At 43.0% G+C, this 17,593-nt stretch overlaps 1 protein-coding gene across 4 annotated transcripts in view; it reads right to left on the bottom strand.

Annotated features, from left to right (window-relative positions):
* The window catches only part of tgfbr3 (transforming growth factor, beta receptor III), a 138,218-nt gene that overhangs the window by 57,889 nt on the left and 62,736 nt on the right, over nucleotides 1–17,593 (bottom strand). For all 4 annotated transcript variants that reach the window (XM_072684041.1, XM_072684043.1, XM_072684045.1 and 1 more), the window contains one exon: nucleotides 2,797–2,934. In XM_072684041.1, the coding sequence (XP_072540142.1) occupies nucleotides 2,797–2,934 (138 nt within the window). The remainder of the gene's footprint in view (nucleotides 1–2,796; nucleotides 2,935–17,593) is intronic.

Here is a 17,593-nt window from a genome sequence, read left to right as displayed (position 1 = left end):
AATCTGTCGTAGTTTTATGCAGTCAGAGCAGTGGGATTAGAAGACTAGATCAAGTGGTTGGGGTTAAACACAACACAAAATGAACCACTGTCTGACACGGTCTAATTTTGTATGTAAACAATGAATAAAAAATTGCTATTGTGCTTTTGAAAATTTATAATATTGCGATACTTCAATATATCAGTATTTTCATACACCCCTAATGTCCAGTACTTGACTTTGTCGTAAATATATATATATAGCTTCAAACACTGACCGTGTCCTAGCTGATGGTTTACATTTTGGTGGGTATACAGTGACTACATTACCCAATCCCAGTCACCATGACTAGCCTAGCTACTACACAGCAACTAAAACACTTGGATTGCTAGCTGTATAGACTATTTGTCCAAATGTATGTGGACACCCATTCTGATACAGATGTGTAAATTCACACACACAGCTTGTCTAGTCCCTGTAGGGAAGTATTGCCAATAGAACAGGACTCTCTGGAGCAGCTATTGGAACCTGTCTCTGGAATGATGGTGATCCATCCAATACTTTTGGGATGAGTTGGGGAGTTGGGGAAGAGCTAGGGTGGTGATGATCCAACATGTCTCTTGAAGCTGAATGCAATTTAGATCTTCTCTAGACAGTAGAGACTGGATAAACTTGATTTCCAAAAAAACTATGAATGAGTAGGTGTCCCAATACTTTTGTCCACATGTTTTACATCTTAAAATTTGACCGGTGGTGTATGTCAGGTTATTTGAGAGACGACTGCCTCAAAGCCCCCATGGGTTTAGCCTCCTTAGTCCACTCAGAAGAAAGTAAGTGCCTTAGATCAAACCAAGTTGTTGTTTTGGGAGGAGAATTAGAGGAGGCATTTTCAGCTTAACAGCATCACTGGAAAACAAGTGGTGCTGATAACACTAATCTCATCAGCTTAGTTGATCTTTTGGGCAATTCTGCTTTCATCCAGAAAGTGTGTTGGTGTAAAATAAGTTTACTCAGTCAAAACAGCCCTCAATCAGCCTTGATGACGACCACAGGCGAGACGCTGTGCTTTACAGACGGACTGTGAAAGTCTTCAGGTGCCGGTAATGGAAATAACAGTATGCCGTGCCGAAGTGTTTGTATGTGGCAAGAACACAACACAGACACAATTAGGGCCGTTTCACGTTCCCCAAATGTTAGTTAAACAGCGCTGCCGTGATCTTTTCCATCTGAACCAGCGAGGGGTTCTGGAGAGGGGGGCAGCGGCAGGGGGGAGGCAAAAAACGTACCAGAGAGGTGGAGGGTAACAGAGCGTAGCTGTGGTTAACAGCTAAACCTCAGCTTTCTGCTAATCACTACCACTTCCACAGAACTGTCTGACTGCCAAACATCCGGTTAGCGTCTGCAGACTCTCAGCAATCAATACCGACCTGTGAGCCTCAGCCAGACGCAATTACACGCCCATATGTCTGAGAAGGATGGTTACCTTGGCAGGACTTGTGTGTGTGTACCAGCATGTGTATCTCTGTGTGTTTTTCCTCCAGAGACACACACCTGAATGCATCTTTTTTTCACAAGTGGAAAAGCTTCTGGCAGGTGTTGGACAATGTTTGTTTGGGGAAGAGAAACTAGCGTAAAAGAGCCGAGTGTGTGAGCTTGTTTGTTGTGCCGGAATGAGACGGTGTTGAATATTCATTATGGAAAGACTTTGGATCAGAATGCATGTGATGGAAAGGGGAAAAAAGAGCTAGTGAGCTAGCATGTGAGATAAAGCCTTAACTTTCATTGAACGTAATGATTGTAGTCAACATGAAGGACATTGTGTTGTTGTTGTGTATGTTTAGGAAACCCATGTTGATGCCAATGTTACTTAGGTAGATAGTTAGCTAGTCTAAGCAGCCTAACTTATACCTATTAGCTAGGCAGAAAAGCCCAAAATATATAGTATATATGGACAACTCTATGGACAAAAATATCTGGACACCTGCTCATTCATTGTACATCTAAAACCTAAAGGTATTAAAAAAGATTTGATCCTGCTTTTGTTGGAGTAACTGTCTCTACTGTCCATGAAAGGCCTTCTACTAGATTTTAAAGCATTAATGTGAGGATCTGATTGCATTCAGTGGCAGTGAGGTAAGTGAGGTTAAGAGTAAGTATTGGATGGAGCACAATTGTTATTCAATTCCACTGCTCCACAGCTCTTATACCCCTCCAGACCACACCTGGCATTAGGCATTCAATTGGCAATACTTTTCTACGATGACTAGACAAGCTGTGTGTGTGCGTGCAGAAGGGGTGTCCACAAACATTTGGACATACAGTGTATGTAGTATCCATTGAACACTGAAACCTATGCCGGGATGAAGGGGTAAATGATGAAGGGGTAAAGGTCTGATGTCTGATGACTTTTAGGTTGAGAAAAGGTAATACAAGAATTGACCAGGTCTTCAAAGATTCTAAAGTGAAGGAAATGGGTCAGAACCATAAAACGCACAGAATCACTCGAATTTTAGATAGAACTCGAATTTTATAGAACGCTTCTAAAGAACCCTTCTCAGTACTACATGGCTTAGACTGTAACTCTTCTGGACAACTGGACAACTTTTACAGATCTGTTCTGAGTCTGTCCAGTGTGTTGAAGCCTGAGTTGTGTGCTACAGTTTAGTCTGTTTGTTGTTCTGTAATGCTTGGTACAACTCCACAATCATGGTGTTGAGTGCATGTGTGTGTGAGGTGTGAGTGAGGACAGGTCAATTTCGTTAATGTCACTTCGTTACTAGGAATGGTGGAAAAAAGACAGTGGCAAGTTGAACTCACATGGAAGATTCTCTTGACTCCAGGGACGAGTTTCTCTGTATGAAGCCTCCACAGGACAGGCTGCGATGAGCTGAGGAGAAACACCAGCGGCTTGTGGTGGACTGACAGGGACTGGATCGGCCTCAAATGCAACGCCACCTGTGGGCAAAGGGGAGAGAATCGTAAGACAGACAGAGGGCAAGAGAAAGGAAAGAAAAGAGTTTATATATATATATTTTTCTGTATTATTATTATATAGTAGTAGTAGTAATGGTAATAGTAGTAGCTGTAGTAACAGTAGAAGTAGTAATAGTGGTAACAGTAGTAATAGCAGTAGTAACAGTAGAAGTAGTAATAGTGGTAACAGAAGTAATAGCAGTAGTAACAGTAGTACTAGGAATAGAATTAGTAGTAGCAGTAGTAGTAATAGAAGTACTAATAGCAGTAGTAGTAATAGCAGTAGGAGTAATAGCAGCAGTAGTAGTAGTAGCGGTAGTAATAGTGGCAATAGTAATTGTAAAAGCTGTAGTAATTGTGGTTGTAGTGGTGGTAATAGTAGTAGTAATAGTGGTAACAGCCATAGCAGTAGTAATAGTAGTAGTAGTAATAGTTGTAGCAATAGTATTAGCAGTAATAGCAGTAGTAGTAGTAATAGTACTAGTAATAGTAGTAATAGCTGTAGTAGTAGTAGCTGTAGTAATAATAGTAGTAGCAGTATTAGTAGTAGTAACAGTGGTAATAGCAGCTGTAGTAGTAGTAATAGCAGTAGTAGTAGCAATAGTAGTAGTAGTAATAGCAGTAGTAGTAGCAATAGTAGTGGTAGTAATAGTTGTGGTAGTAGTAGTAATAGCTGTAGCAATAGTATTAGTAATAATAGCTGTAGTAGCTGTAAGAATAGTAGTAGTGGTAGCAGTATTAGTAGTAGTAACAGTGGTAATAGCAGCTGTAGTAGTAGTAGTAAAAGCAGTAGTAGTAGTAGTAATAGCAGAAGGAATAGTAGGAATAGTAGTATGCTGCAATGGTCACTTCTTTTTCTTAGTTCTTCCTCTCCTCTCCTCTTCATTCCTCTCCTCGATGCCATATTTGACTCTCCGTGTTTCGAGACACAGCGGGAGCCACTGGCTGCGTTAACTGTTCCTGAGTAATTACCACAGCGCCACTCGCGCTAATTATTGCTCTTTATCAGAGAGTTTTGTGCTGTTTATGTGAAACAGTTTGGAGATAAAGTCACGGTTCCTGAGAGAGAGCAATGCTGTCTAAAGGCAGAAATAACACTGGGGCTCACTGACATCTGAACTCCAACACACTAGTTCTTTTGTCAGAATGAGAGCGAGCAAGTGAGTGCGTGCGCGAGAGGGAGAGAAAGAGAGGAAGAGAGAGAGAGAGAGAGAGAGAGAGAGAGAGAGAGAGAGAGAGCAAGACAGAGAGAGATATAACAGATAAAGAATGTGAGGGAGAATAAGAGAGTGAGAGAGGGAGAGAAAGAAAGAGAGAGCTAGCAATAAAGAAAGAGAGAGAGGTGGGAGAGAAATGGGGATAAAGGGAAAAGAAAGTGAGAGAGAGAAAAAAGAGAAAGCAATAGCAAGGGTGAGAGATTGTAATCCAAGCAGATAGGAAGCAAGACAGGGAGATAAGGGAGGAATAAGGCGAGAGAAGAGAAGGAGAGAGAGAGAAAACAACTCTGCACGTCTCTCAGACTTATTGGACTGACCCTTTACTGACCATAGTGATTAATGGTCCACTTCAGCCAGCACTCTAGTTGTTATTTAGTAATTTAAACACTGAATTCACATGAGCAATTTAATCACCCCTACTAATCCGGTCCTCAGCTTCCCAAATACGTCTTGGTGTTAGGATCGGGAGAGAGAGTGTTCAGTGTGATGCTCGCTCTACCATTAACGGATCTTTTTTGTGGGCTAAGTGGGCTAAGCGTTCTCAAAACCCAACACAGACCTTATTCCAACATCCAGCTTTATGCACTAATAAGCTTCCACTGTTTGTTAGCTACATTAGCCTCAGAGCTCCAGTGTAAAAAACTAAGCAGGCTTTGCTGATTACCTACACAAATGGTTAAATGGGAAAACTGTGTACATGTGAACTGTCACTTGAGAAGCCTCAGGGTAGGGTCAGAATCCTCCAGAGACAGATTCACCTAAACGGAGAGGGGAAAAGGTCACCACCATCACACGCTTTCATTCCCTTTTATGCTTCCTTGTCTTTCTGTCTGGTCCACAAGGCTGATTATCAGGCTAATAGTGTTAAAGGGCAAACGGGACTCTCTCTCGCTCTCCCACACACACTCATACGTCACCCACACAGACCAGTCTGATTCAGATCACTGATTTAAACCATCACTTAATCAAACACACACATATACACACACACACACACATACACGTCACAACGGTCTCTTCAGTCTGGAGCGGCTAATCAGTTATGCCATCTTCACAGCTTTCTTACAGGGACTACTGCTTTAGTCAGCACACAAACAGATGCCCTCCATTTCGGTACAACCACAGGGCTATGATGCGTCATGTATGAACAATTCTGCATCCATGTCCATGTCGATTATTTCGAATATTTAACAATTCTGTTAGTGTTCATATACTGCCTCCTTAAAAACATACTACCACATGTGTAGTCACGTGACTCCACCTTGTCCGGCCTGCGACACGGAAGCAACATGGAGGAGAACTCAAACACTGAGCCAGCTGAGCAACTCCAGCAGCTATAATCATTCATTAATGATAATGGAGGTAACATTTTTAAACAACTGGATTCTGATTTGAGGTCATATCGCCCAGAAATACCACAGGAAATCCTCAAACTCACCGAACTGTCTCCAATACCATTTCTGGCATTGAGCAAAGCTCATCAGTACTCCAATCTTTCTGCTGTTTAACCCCTTAAAAAGCCTATGGCTCGCTCTTTTACCAAAGAATAGCCCCACCAGTTTGTACATAAGTCCCTGCAGTTTCCTCCTCTTCAAGAAGAGAGTCATTTCACTGGGCATCACTGTGTCTCTGATTACGACTGACATCATAAAACTCAACCAGGTGCTTAAACACTTACAGAGACTCGACTGAAAGGACACTGCCTGCTCATTCCAGACGGACACAAGGTCTGTAAATATCCCCCTCAGTAATGGACAGCAAGTACTTTACGCTCAGAGCTGTTAAGTGACAGATCACTGGCACGGAGACAGCCAGAGCTCAACTGACAGTTGTTCTGAAAGACAAAGAGAGAGCGAGAGAGAGAGAGAGAGAGAGAGAGAGAGAGAGAGCAGCATTCCTGGAAGCTGGGCTAACCCGGACTCTTTGCGAGAGTTTTTATAGATCTCAATTCAAGAGTACCTAATGAGTGTCTCCCCACAGTGTGTGTGTGTGAGTGTGTGTGTGTGTTTAGGAGGAGGGCTGGAGCAAATCACTCTGTTTAGCAATGAGCTCGTAAAAGAGCTGTAATAATCATAACAGAGGGAGAGAGAGAGGGAGAGAGAGAGAGAGGTTTGGAGAGAGGAGAGTGGAAGAAATTACGGAGTGCTTATCACAGTGAGGGTTTGGCACACACACACTTGCGCGTGAGCAGGAGCCCCATAAGCCTTGCGCTCCATCTTTTTCCTATTCGTTTTGGCTTAATCATGTTTGTCGTGAGTGGAAAATTTCCGTTAAGTGTCTGATCTCAGCTAACCTCCCCCGACCAGAGAGAGAATAAAATAAATAACCCCCCAAAACACACAAGAGTAGATCTACTGCCCTGACCTCAACACACTCGCACAGAGCAGAGAGAGAGAGAGAGAGAGAGAGAGAGAAAGAGAGAGAGAGAGAGAGAACAAAAGTGAGAGTGAGAGAAATAGTGAGAGAGAAAAATAGAGATAAATTGACAGAGGGGGAGAGAGAGAGAGAGAGAGAGAGAGAGAGAGAGAGAGAGAACAAAATTGAGAGAGAAATTGACAGAGGGGGAGAGAGGGAGAGAGAGTGAGAGCAAAAGTGAGAGTGAGAGAAATAGTGAGAGAGAAATTGACAGAGAGGGGGAGAGAGAGAGAAATAGTGAATAGAGAGAACAAAAGTGAGTAAGAGAAATAGTGAGAGAGAAAAATAGAGAGAAATTGACAGAGGGGGAGAGAGGGAGAGAGAGAGAGAGAGAGAGAGAGAGAGAGAGAACAAAAGTGAGAGTGAGAGAAATAGTGAGAGAGAAATTGACAGAGAGGGGGAGAGAGAGAGAAATAGTGAATAGAGAGAACAAAAGTGAGTAAGAGAAATAGTGAGAGAGAAAAATAGAGAGAAATTGACAGAGGGGGAGAGAGGGAGAGAGAGAGAGAGAGAGAGAGAACAAAAGTGAGAGAGAGAAATAGTGAGAGAGAAATTGACAGAGAGGGGGAGAGAGAGAGATAGATAAAGGAGAGTGAGAGAAATAGTGAGAGAAAAATTAAGAGTTAGAGGGAAAGAAAGGAGAGAGAGAAAGAAATAGAAAGAGTGATTAAGAGAGAGGGAGCATTGAGAGAAGTGAGAGTGTGTGCGAGAGAGAGAGAGAGAGAGAGAGAGAGAGAGGTGTAAGCACATCATAAAATTGGTGGACTTTCAGGATCAGACAGAAACCGCTCCAAGAAAACTGAGCCTCATAACGTCATAAACACACTCAGGCACAAACACACTCCTGTCGGGCCAAAGCGGCTGGTGGAAGGAGAGAAGCAAATTACCTTGGCCAGCTCTCTCCCACACACACACACACACATACACGCACGCACGCACACACTTCACTGATGACTGCCAGTTACTGATGAGCACGAACAGCTCAGTTCACACTCCACACATACAAACCACTGAGGACGTGTATGTGGGAGTCCAAAGACGGAACCCTAATGCAGAGCTAAGGCTAATAGAGTCTGCGCTGCCCCACCCAGGCGAGGTGTACAGGTTAAGGGATGAAATCAAGTCTTTAGCAGTGTCCTAGGGAGAGAGAGACAGAGACAGACACACACAGACGTGCAGTGTTAGGCTGCTATGTGTGTGTTGCAGGTTGATGTGGGCAGGTGTGAGTTTGGGCTTTATTTGCCAGTCTGTGGTGCTAAACCGTGTCTGGACGGTGGGACGCAGGGTCTGTCTGGAGTGATCGAGTTACACTGAGACACACAACAGCCAAACAGCTGCAGCCCGCTCAGCACGCCCACCTGGCCCACGCCGAGCTGTCTGTTACATTAACAATCTGCTTAAATCACAAAACCAGTCGTCACGGAGAAAACACACATAAAACAGCGAATAAACTGAAATTTAGGCCTGTGGCATTCTCGATATGCAAACAAGCCCTCCAACCAACCACAGCGCTTTCTACTGTCTGCTGCGAGCTGCCTGACCACGCACAGCTTCAGAGGAGCATATCTGTGGGTTTTTTAATGCATCAAGGTGTTCAGGCAATTTAGTAGAAGTGCAGTAAAAGTACATGAGCTGTAGTGATGATGTATTGATGCGATCACAGTAACTATAACTGGGTCCATATCATTTAGTGCTACTGTGGAATCAGCCTCAACCGTGTGGCCCTAAACTCTATTACTCTAATACTGCAACTACAATGTGCTCAAAAATATCATATGTTGCATAATGTGGCACTGTATCGTTGTCCAGACGTACATATTAGAAGCATAGATATATTAATAGATGTAATGTGTGCACTGTATTGTGTAATTGCTACTGGCTGTAGCAATATATACAACATATACAAATGACTACTATTCCGTCTATAACACTTCTATTTTATCGCTAGTAGCAACTGTTGGCAGGTTGGGCAAGGTTTATATATTAATTTATATATCATATATATATATTTCAAATCTGTGTTACAATAAATTTGCTTGAGGGTGGATGACGACTATAGCTCTGCACAAGAAGATCATGTGCCATCATGAGTTATTTGATTGATAGATATAACCCACACTGGGTTCAGTACTACCGTTGCTCTTGGAAGCACCAAAAAAAATAACTGTACTCAGGCACATTTGGCAATACAGTCCCAAACACAGCTAGATTTAACTTTTTCACCAGTGCTTCATGGCTAAAAATGTAAAGGGTTGCATGAAAGGCAATGAGAATACAATAAATATTTGAGCTTGGTCTGTTGCACACAGAATGAAATAATTAATTAAAATTAATTAATAAAACAGGATGCTAGCTAACCACCCAGAAGTACCAGCACAAATATTCAGATTTGGTCAATAGAATGACATCAAATATTCCAATTCAACCTTTGTTTACAGTCGCTAGACAAAATGCTATGCTATTCTGCGGCTAATTGAACTGATGTTTATGTATTTCCCATTTGGCTGAATGGGATCTCTGCCAACATTCTGTGCAGTTTCTCACACTTAGCAACAGTTCTGTTCATGGGTGGTGCATGAATGGGCTAGTTAAACAAAAAAGATATATTAAAAAAATAAATCTATATATTAAAAGAATATATATTTTCCGATCTGTCCTCTGAATGAAAAAACACAACAGCAACAGAAAAAAAACATAGTGTATCCAACAAGAACGAAAGCCTCCAAAATCTTTTATACAGCAATAAACCTTGGTAGCACACAGACAGCGCTGATTCTGCAGGTATGTTGCAGTGGTAGCCTACAGTGGAAACCAAAACCTCATGTAAAGCATTGCTCTGTTGCGCATGCACGTCGGTTTAGGAGCATGAACTGTTCAGTAGAACGGATTTAGGTCACATTAAAGATCTGAAAGCCTCAACAGTCTCACCAGTGCGCTCACCAAAAAAACTCCAGGTGAAATCAAACTGATTCTGGTTTGAATTTTGGAAAAGAAAAAAGAAAAACCCAGGTGCACACACACGCCACCACACACACCTGTGCTTCATTACTGTTTAATTCATGCCTAACGTCAGAAAAACACAGCCGTTCTCTGCGGTGACCTGGGCTGCCGCATGCCTTTCGGAGTGTGCAGGAGTAAAAACTTCAGCTTTATGATTCATGCTCTCTCCTGTAAAAAGCCTCTAATAAATTACCAGCCTGTAAAACTCTCTCTCTCCCTCCCTCCCTCTCTCTCTCTCTCTCTCTCTTTATTTATCCTCTGATGGCGGATACCTTGCACACCCTACAGGAAAAGAGTGTTTCCTCTGTTGACAAAGTTCATTACGTGACTGACACCAGTCACGGATTCCCCGCAAACTCAAAAACATCCTTCAATTAGCCTCATGCTAAAGCAAATCAGGCCAAACATGTTCTGCCCAAGACTAAGTACCTAGAACACATACCGAGGCTCCATCAAGGAGGACAAATTATACCCCAGGCCTCGAGGAAGCGTAAAAAAGCACAAGCTCAGAGAAAGCCCAGAGCGGTGCAGAAATTCAGCAGAGCTTGGCTATTTTTCCCCTCACAGAGAGGAAGCAATAGGATTCTAAGAACAGCCTGACCAGACTTCTCCAGAATTCTGCCCAGCATTACACCATGACCAGGCCGGTGAGCTGGAGAACAACACCTACCTTCAGCCATGATTTACAGTGACTGCCAGTTGGATTGGGAAAAAGAGCAGTTAACATGTTTGTCATGTTGACTGTCTGGCACCTCCCACCCGACAAGCGTTACCATCTAAAGTGATCTCCAGCAGCATCCCTTACATACCCAGCAGTTTAGGTGTCAGGAAGACATCCAAAAACAGTGCTGGGTTGACTTCGGCATGAGACATTTGGATTGGACATGGGATTTTGGTTACCTGACGAAAACAACAAAATATCAACATCTAATGATGTTAAAATGTCACAACTGGTAGACCTTAAGATTATGACCAGGCTTTGGGTTTTGGTCACCCTCTCATGACTTCAATGCTGTATTCAACGTCAGTTTAATGTTGGCAAGCAATGTGTGGAAGCCTCAATGGTAACACAGCTGACCCAGCACCTGACAGTTTTAGCTACATCAAGTTGAATCAATTAAGAGTGGAATCAGGTGTTTCAGATGAGGGAGAGCACAACAGTGTGTGGGGTTGGGGGTTGGTGGCAGGACTGGGATTGGGAATCCCTGCTCGGAGTGCTTTTCTTGTATTGTGATATATTGGACAAGTGAAGCCCAGTTAATCTATCTATCCATTCATAGGGATTTTTAGAGGGTTTTACAGAATGTTGGTAAAACCTCATTACATACTGAGAACCACTAATACACAAAATCTGAAAGTGTTATTCAATTAACGTAATATTTATTTTGTGTGTTAGAAAGATGCCACTGTTGGTATTGAGGTTTTTCCGCAATACCAGTAGGATTGAGGAATTCTGGCATACAGGTGTGTAGTATGATGGAAAATTCACTGTTCACAATCACTAGGTTGACACTGTTCCGTAAAGATTGTCCAGCCTGTCCAGCCTCCCGGCAGCAACAATAAAAAAATCCACCTATGGACAGAGCATGGCCTACAACCGTCCGGCTACTTGTTTGAAACTCTCTTCTCTTCGCTATATGCACAAACTGAAGCTCTGCACATTTTACTAGTACTGAAGATGCAGTATATGGATTTAAAATGCTGACGTGTTGAAGTGTGTTCTAATTCTGATTTTGATTAAAGCAGCATTATGCAAAAATTTTTGTTTTTTTTTGCTCTGGGTTGCCTCTACAGGTGGGGAGTATAATTCACTTTTACATCACTGCGTCATTACAAATCGGGCTTTGAGCTCCTCCCCTCCTCATTGTATACATGCATTTATCAGGCTAAATGACACCAGGTTTACCACCACCATATGACTTACATTTACATTTATATTTAAGGCATTTAGCAGACGCTCTTCTCCAGAGCGACTTACAAAAGTGCTTTGCTATTTAACCAAGAAAAACTTCAGCTAGTCTGAAAAGGCTAAAAATTCAAAGATACCTCTAAGTTTAGACACTACTAAACACAAGTCAATATGGAGACCATAATACTCTGCTATTCGCCCAAGTACTCTCAGAAGAGGTGGGTCTTCAGTCTGCATTTAAAGCAAGTGACTCTGCCGTTCGGACACCCAGGAGAAGCTTGTTCCACCACTTTGGTGCCAGGACAGAAAAAAGCCTGGACGCTTGTCTTCCGTGGATTTTGAGGGATGGCGGGTCGAGCCGAGCCGTACTTGAAGCTCGAAGGGCTCTTGGTGTGGATCAGCTTTTGGCCATTGCCTTGGGCTAGGCAGCGTTACACAGTTCACGTGTGATGTCTTGTGCAAAGACAGATACGCCAATCCAATTTTAAGGTAAAATTGCCACATCATGTTGCAAAAAAACAATAAGAATCTACGGATGTACATGTAGAACCAAAGTCATTGTTTTTTGGGCTGTTTTTCTAGATCAACCTCACTGCTGCATTGTCTGTGTCTGCATTTCACTGAGACATGCATGATGCCTGAACCAATTTACAGCCATGTGTATCAAATATTCACTGGTTTACTGTGTGTGTTTGTGTGTGTGTGTTTTAATGGGCCTTGTTTGAGTAAGACAGCATCTTGGTTCTTTCTGAATGACTGCAACTGAATAAAGGAGGCCTCTTTGTAGAGGTAAAGACAGATAAAGGGAGAGAGAGGGAGAGAGAGAGAGAGAGAGAGAGAGAGAGAGAGCTGTTGAATACTCCCATCACTGCAGTCCACTGATCTTAAGCCTACCATAGATGAAGCCTCTCTACCCCGCGATAGCCATCAGTCTGCCTCTGGGCACACAAACACACACACACATACAGGGACCCTTATCATCATCCCAGCCATATCTACCTCATCAGCCCACTTTGCCCTGCTGGAGCACAGAGGCACACCGGCAATCATAACACAGTGTGTGTGTGTGTGTGTGTGTGTGTGTGTGTGTGTGTGTGTGTGTGTGGAACTGAGATCACACAGAGCGTGTTGCGTCTCCTGACATGTTATCTATGTGTGTGCATGGACCACCGAATGACCTCTCTTTCACTCTGTCTATCTCTCTCTGCACTCTGCATACCCCTTCACCGACTCAGCAAAACTGACAGCAAGCTCCAATTCACATGACCTGCGTGAAATCATGAAACATTTAAAGTGCTTTCAGCAATAACAGTGTGGGCCTCATACACTCACACTCACACACACACTCCTGATTATCTGCCAGTAGCACTCTGTGCTCAGTGTGTGTAACTGTCACAAGTGATTTGTTCTGAGAGTTTATCAGGTTAGCACCTCATACGGACACCAAGAAGCTTCACAGAGATAACGGAGACCCATCTCTCTCTCTCTCTCTCTCTCTCTCTCTCTCTCTCTCTCTCTCTCTCTCTCTCTCCCTTCCTTTTTCTCTTTCCTTCCTCTATCAAGTACTGTTAATGACTTGGGTTATGCAGAGTGGGTTGTGCTCCAACGTCCCATTATGAGAACACCTAAATAATAATACCACACACAAAGATAAATATAAGCAGCAAGGATCTGGTATACTGTATAAGCTTCCATAAGCACACATAAACAGAATATACAGTGGGGAAAAAAAGTATTTAGTCAGTCACCAATTGTGCAAGTTCTCCCACTTAAAAAGATGAGAGAGGCCTGTAATTGACATCATAGGTAGACCTTAACTATGAGAAACAAAATGAAAAAAAAAATCAGAAAATTACATTGTCTGTTTTTTAAAGATTTTCTTTTGCAAATAATGGTGGAAAATAAGTATTTGGTCAATAACAAAAGTTAATCTCAATACTTTGTAATATATCCTTTGTTGGGAATGACAGAGGTCAAATGTTTTCTGTAAGTCTTCACAAGGTTGGCACACACCGTTGCTGGTATGTTGGCCCATTCCTCCATGCAGATCTCCTCTAGAGCAGTGATGTTTTGGGGCTGTCTGCGGGCAACACAGACTTTCAACTCTTTCCAAAGGTTTTCTATAAGGTTGAGATCTGGAGACTGGCTAGGCCACTCCAGGACCTTGAAATGCTTCTTACAAAGCCACTCCTTTGTTGCCCTGTGTGCTTGGGATCATTGTCATGCTGAAAGACCCAGCCACATTTCATCTTCAATGCCCTTGCTGATGGAAGGAGGTTTGCACTCAAAATCTCACAATACATGGCCCCATTCATTCTTTCATGTACATGGACCAGCTGTCCTAGTCTCTTTGCAGAGAAACAGCCCCAAAGCATGATGTTGCCACCCCCATGCTTCACAGCTGGTATGGTGTTCTTTGGATGCAACTCAGTTGCAATTCTGGAATTTTGCTTACCGTTCTTGTGATCATTTTGACTCCACGGGCTGAGACCTTTTGTGGAGTCCCTGATGGAGGGAGATTAGCAATGGTCTTGTAGGTCTCCCATTTTCTGATTATTGCTCCCACAGTAGATTTCTTCACACCAAGCTGCTTGCCTATTGCAGATTCAGTCTTCCCAGCCTGATGCAGGTCTACAATTTTGTTTCTGGTGTCCTTAGACAGCTCTTTAGTCTTCACCATAGTGGAGTTTGGAGTGTGACTGTTTGAGGTTGTGGACAGGTGTATTTTATACTGTTAACGAGTTCAAACAGGTGCCATTAATACAGGTAATGAGTGGAGGACAGAGAAGCCTATTAAAGAAGAAGTTACAGGTCTGTGACAGCCAGAAATCTTGCTTGTTTGTAGGTGACCAAATACTTATTTTCCACCATTATTTGCAAATAAATTCTTTAAAAATCGGACAATGTGATTTTCAGAATTTTTTTTCTCATTTTGTCTCTCATAGTTGAGGTCTACCTATGATGTCAATTACAGGCCTCTCTCATTTTTTTAAGTGGGAGAATTTGCACAATTGGTGACTGACTAAATACTTTTTTCCCCACTGTATATGTGTGTGGGTTTTAGGACAATATTTAGCTACAGTTATACACACACCAAGCCAGTTTCTACCTTAAAAAGCCTATGGTCCGCCACCGGGCCGATAAGTGTTACTACAAACTACCAAAAAATAGCTCCACCAGTTTGTACAGAAGTCCCTGTAGTTACTAAGTAATACTCCTTGCTGTGATAAGGGGCTATCGTGTCATGTTCCTGAAACCAGTTTGAGAGTTTAAGACTTCTGCTTTGTCATGCTGGAAGCAGCCATTAGATGATGGGTAAACACCTAAATAGTCTGTGGCATTCAGTTGATGATCGGTATTAACAGGCCCAAAGCGTGTCAAGAAAAACATTCCCCACACCATTACATCACCTCTACCAGCCTAGACTTTTGACACAAGGCAGACTGGGTCCATAGTTTCATGCTTATGTAGCAAAATTCTGACCCTACCATCTGTGTGCCTCAGCAGAAATCCAGATTCATCAGATCAGGCTATACTTTTCCAGTATTCAACTGTCCAGTTTTGGCAAACCTGAGCCCTTTCTCAGGTTTCTTTCTGTTCCTGGCTGACATAAGTGGAACCTAGTGTGGTCGTCTACTGGCGTGGCCCATCCGCCTCAAGGTTTAATGTATTATGCTGTGCCAAAGTATCTTTCTAATGGGTGAATTCAGCTTGTATAATCCCCACAGATAAGCAGGATAGGCTACACTGGAGCAGCCAACCATGAGCCTCACCGAACATGAGCCTCCATGGAGGCTGCTGTGGAGCAGTGGAACTATGTTCTCTGAACTGATGGCGCTCCACTGAATACCTTGAAGAGATGGGATGAGCTGGAGTGGCGTTTTTGTGGCGTCCAGAACTAACCACTCAACAAACTCTGTATTAATCACCAAAACGCTGGATGAGCAGGTGCAAAAAAAAGTTGCAAATATATACAATGGAAAATCCCCCATAAAGATAGCATTGCGAGTGTGTGTGAGGCTGTGAGTAAAAGCAGGCCAGCTCTGCAACAGTAGCTCCGGCTCATTGTCAAGTCCGAGGTGGCACTGTGTCACACTGGTTTGTTTGCTTTCTCCGTGCTCTGCTCTCTCTCTCTCTCTCTCTCTCTCTTTCTCTATCTAAGAATTCCACCTGATAAAACAATCATCCGCCCGGCCTGGCACTGAGCCACAGCCAAGAGCTCGCATTTGATGTTTGCCTTTCGCTAAATTGATTAGACAAAGATGGTCTGCGAGGGAGATTAGGACGGCCGGCTTTGTTTATTTTCGGCCGCGGCGTGGAACCGCTCTCAGACGAAGGATAAGAGGCCAGACTCCACTGTCTCTCGCTGTTTCTCCACTGCACTGTTGCTAAGCGAAAATTACACTTGTTAAAAAAATAAAAATACAAAGATAGCAAGCGCTAATTTTTGCAACATGTACAATTCCAAGATGAGACATGCCACCAGCAGGAAAAGCTAAATCACTTCCAGCATTCCAGAAAGGAAGGAAACAGGTCAATGGTCAGGTAGATACTGAATTTAAGGTAGTAGTCTGGCAAAAGATTTACCCTCTTGCCTCAACAGCAGACATTCAGTCAAGACAGCAACATTTAACGTGCCCTGTAAAATTATACACTGTATGTCTATATACTAAATGTTTGTGGACACCCCTTCTAATGAATGCATTCGGCTACTACTTTAAGTTGCACCCATTGCTGACACTAATACCAAGTGTGGGCTAGAGGGGTGGGCAATGAGCTGTAGAGCAGTGGAACTGCGATCTCTGAAATGACGGTACTCCATCTAATACTTTTGGGATGAGTGACGCTATTGTCACTGAATGCAGTCAAGTCCTCACAGCAATGCTCCGAAATCTAGTAGAAATCTAATAGAAATCAAAGTATGATTAGCAGTACAAAGTATGATTACATTAGTCTATGACAATGCCAATGAAATCTCAGTCAGATTGTGCTAGGTGGTTGCTATGGTGTTGCTAAGTGGTTGCTATGGTGTTGCCATTGTGTGATATCATTGGTATGTCTTTAAAAACGTTTCTAAAAATTCTTAGATGATCCAGAGGATCCACTTATTCCACCAGCTTGTAGTTGATTTGAGTTGTGATGTCAGCTCATGCTGTTCTCCTATTGGTGGATCCTAATTTGGCAAAAGTACTCTAATCCAATACTTTTGGGATGAGCTGGGGAGTTGGAGATGTGGTGGGGTGGTGGAGTGGTGATCATCCATCATCCTGACTTCCCTAACACTCTTGTCACTGAACGCAATCAGACCCTCACAGCAGTGTTCCGAAATCTAGTAGAAAGCCTTCCCTGGACAGTAGAGACAGTTAGTCCAGCAAAAGCAGGATAATCTATTTTTTTAACACCTTGATATCAGGAGAAACAATGGATAAGCAGGTGTCCCAATACTTTTGTCCATAAAGTATAACTGTTGTATAAAAAGCAACAAGCTAGTCGGTGTTTTTACAGTGATGCTAAAACTACTTTACTACTGTGGTACAACCTGACCACAACAGCCTTGTTACTTTAATGCCTAGCTCTCCCTGCTTGTCTGTCACTTTCTCTACCCTTTCACTCTCTTTTTTTGATCCCATCATCTCCCCTTCACAGCTGGCATGTTTATTAACGTTGTGAACGCTGCTGTAATCTTGCAGAAATGTGCCACAGCCTGGTTCGGTCTTTATGCTTTTCTGCTCTACTGACTAACCTTATCACCATCTAGCCCCACAGAATAGATGCTTTGTTCTCCTACTCCTGCAGATTGCCTCTCCATTCCCCTTGGCTTTCCTTCACACACACACACAGATACACATGCACAAGCGTGGGACGAGTGAGAGAGAGAGCGAGAGAGTGAACAGCAGGCCAATGAGGTCATCGCTGTTTAGTTCATAAAGGCAAAGGGGAGAATGAACCTGGAACTAAAGGATTACCGTCCGAGCGGCCTGTGTCAAACCCAGCCGGGTCCTGCTTCCAGCCTCAGAGGTATCAGACTACACCTTTAAAGCCAGGCCTCTGAGGCCTTTGAGAAGGTGTTGTGATGGAGGGAGCAGACTGTCAGGTTCAA

This window comes from Salminus brasiliensis, chromosome 7 (genome assembly GCF_030463535.1).
Source record: "Salminus brasiliensis chromosome 7, fSalBra1.hap2, whole genome shotgun sequence".
NCBI classification, from domain to species: Eukaryota; Metazoa; Chordata; class Actinopteri; order Characiformes; family Bryconidae; genus Salminus; species Salminus brasiliensis.
This window is presented reverse-complemented; position numbering and strand designations above follow the sequence as displayed.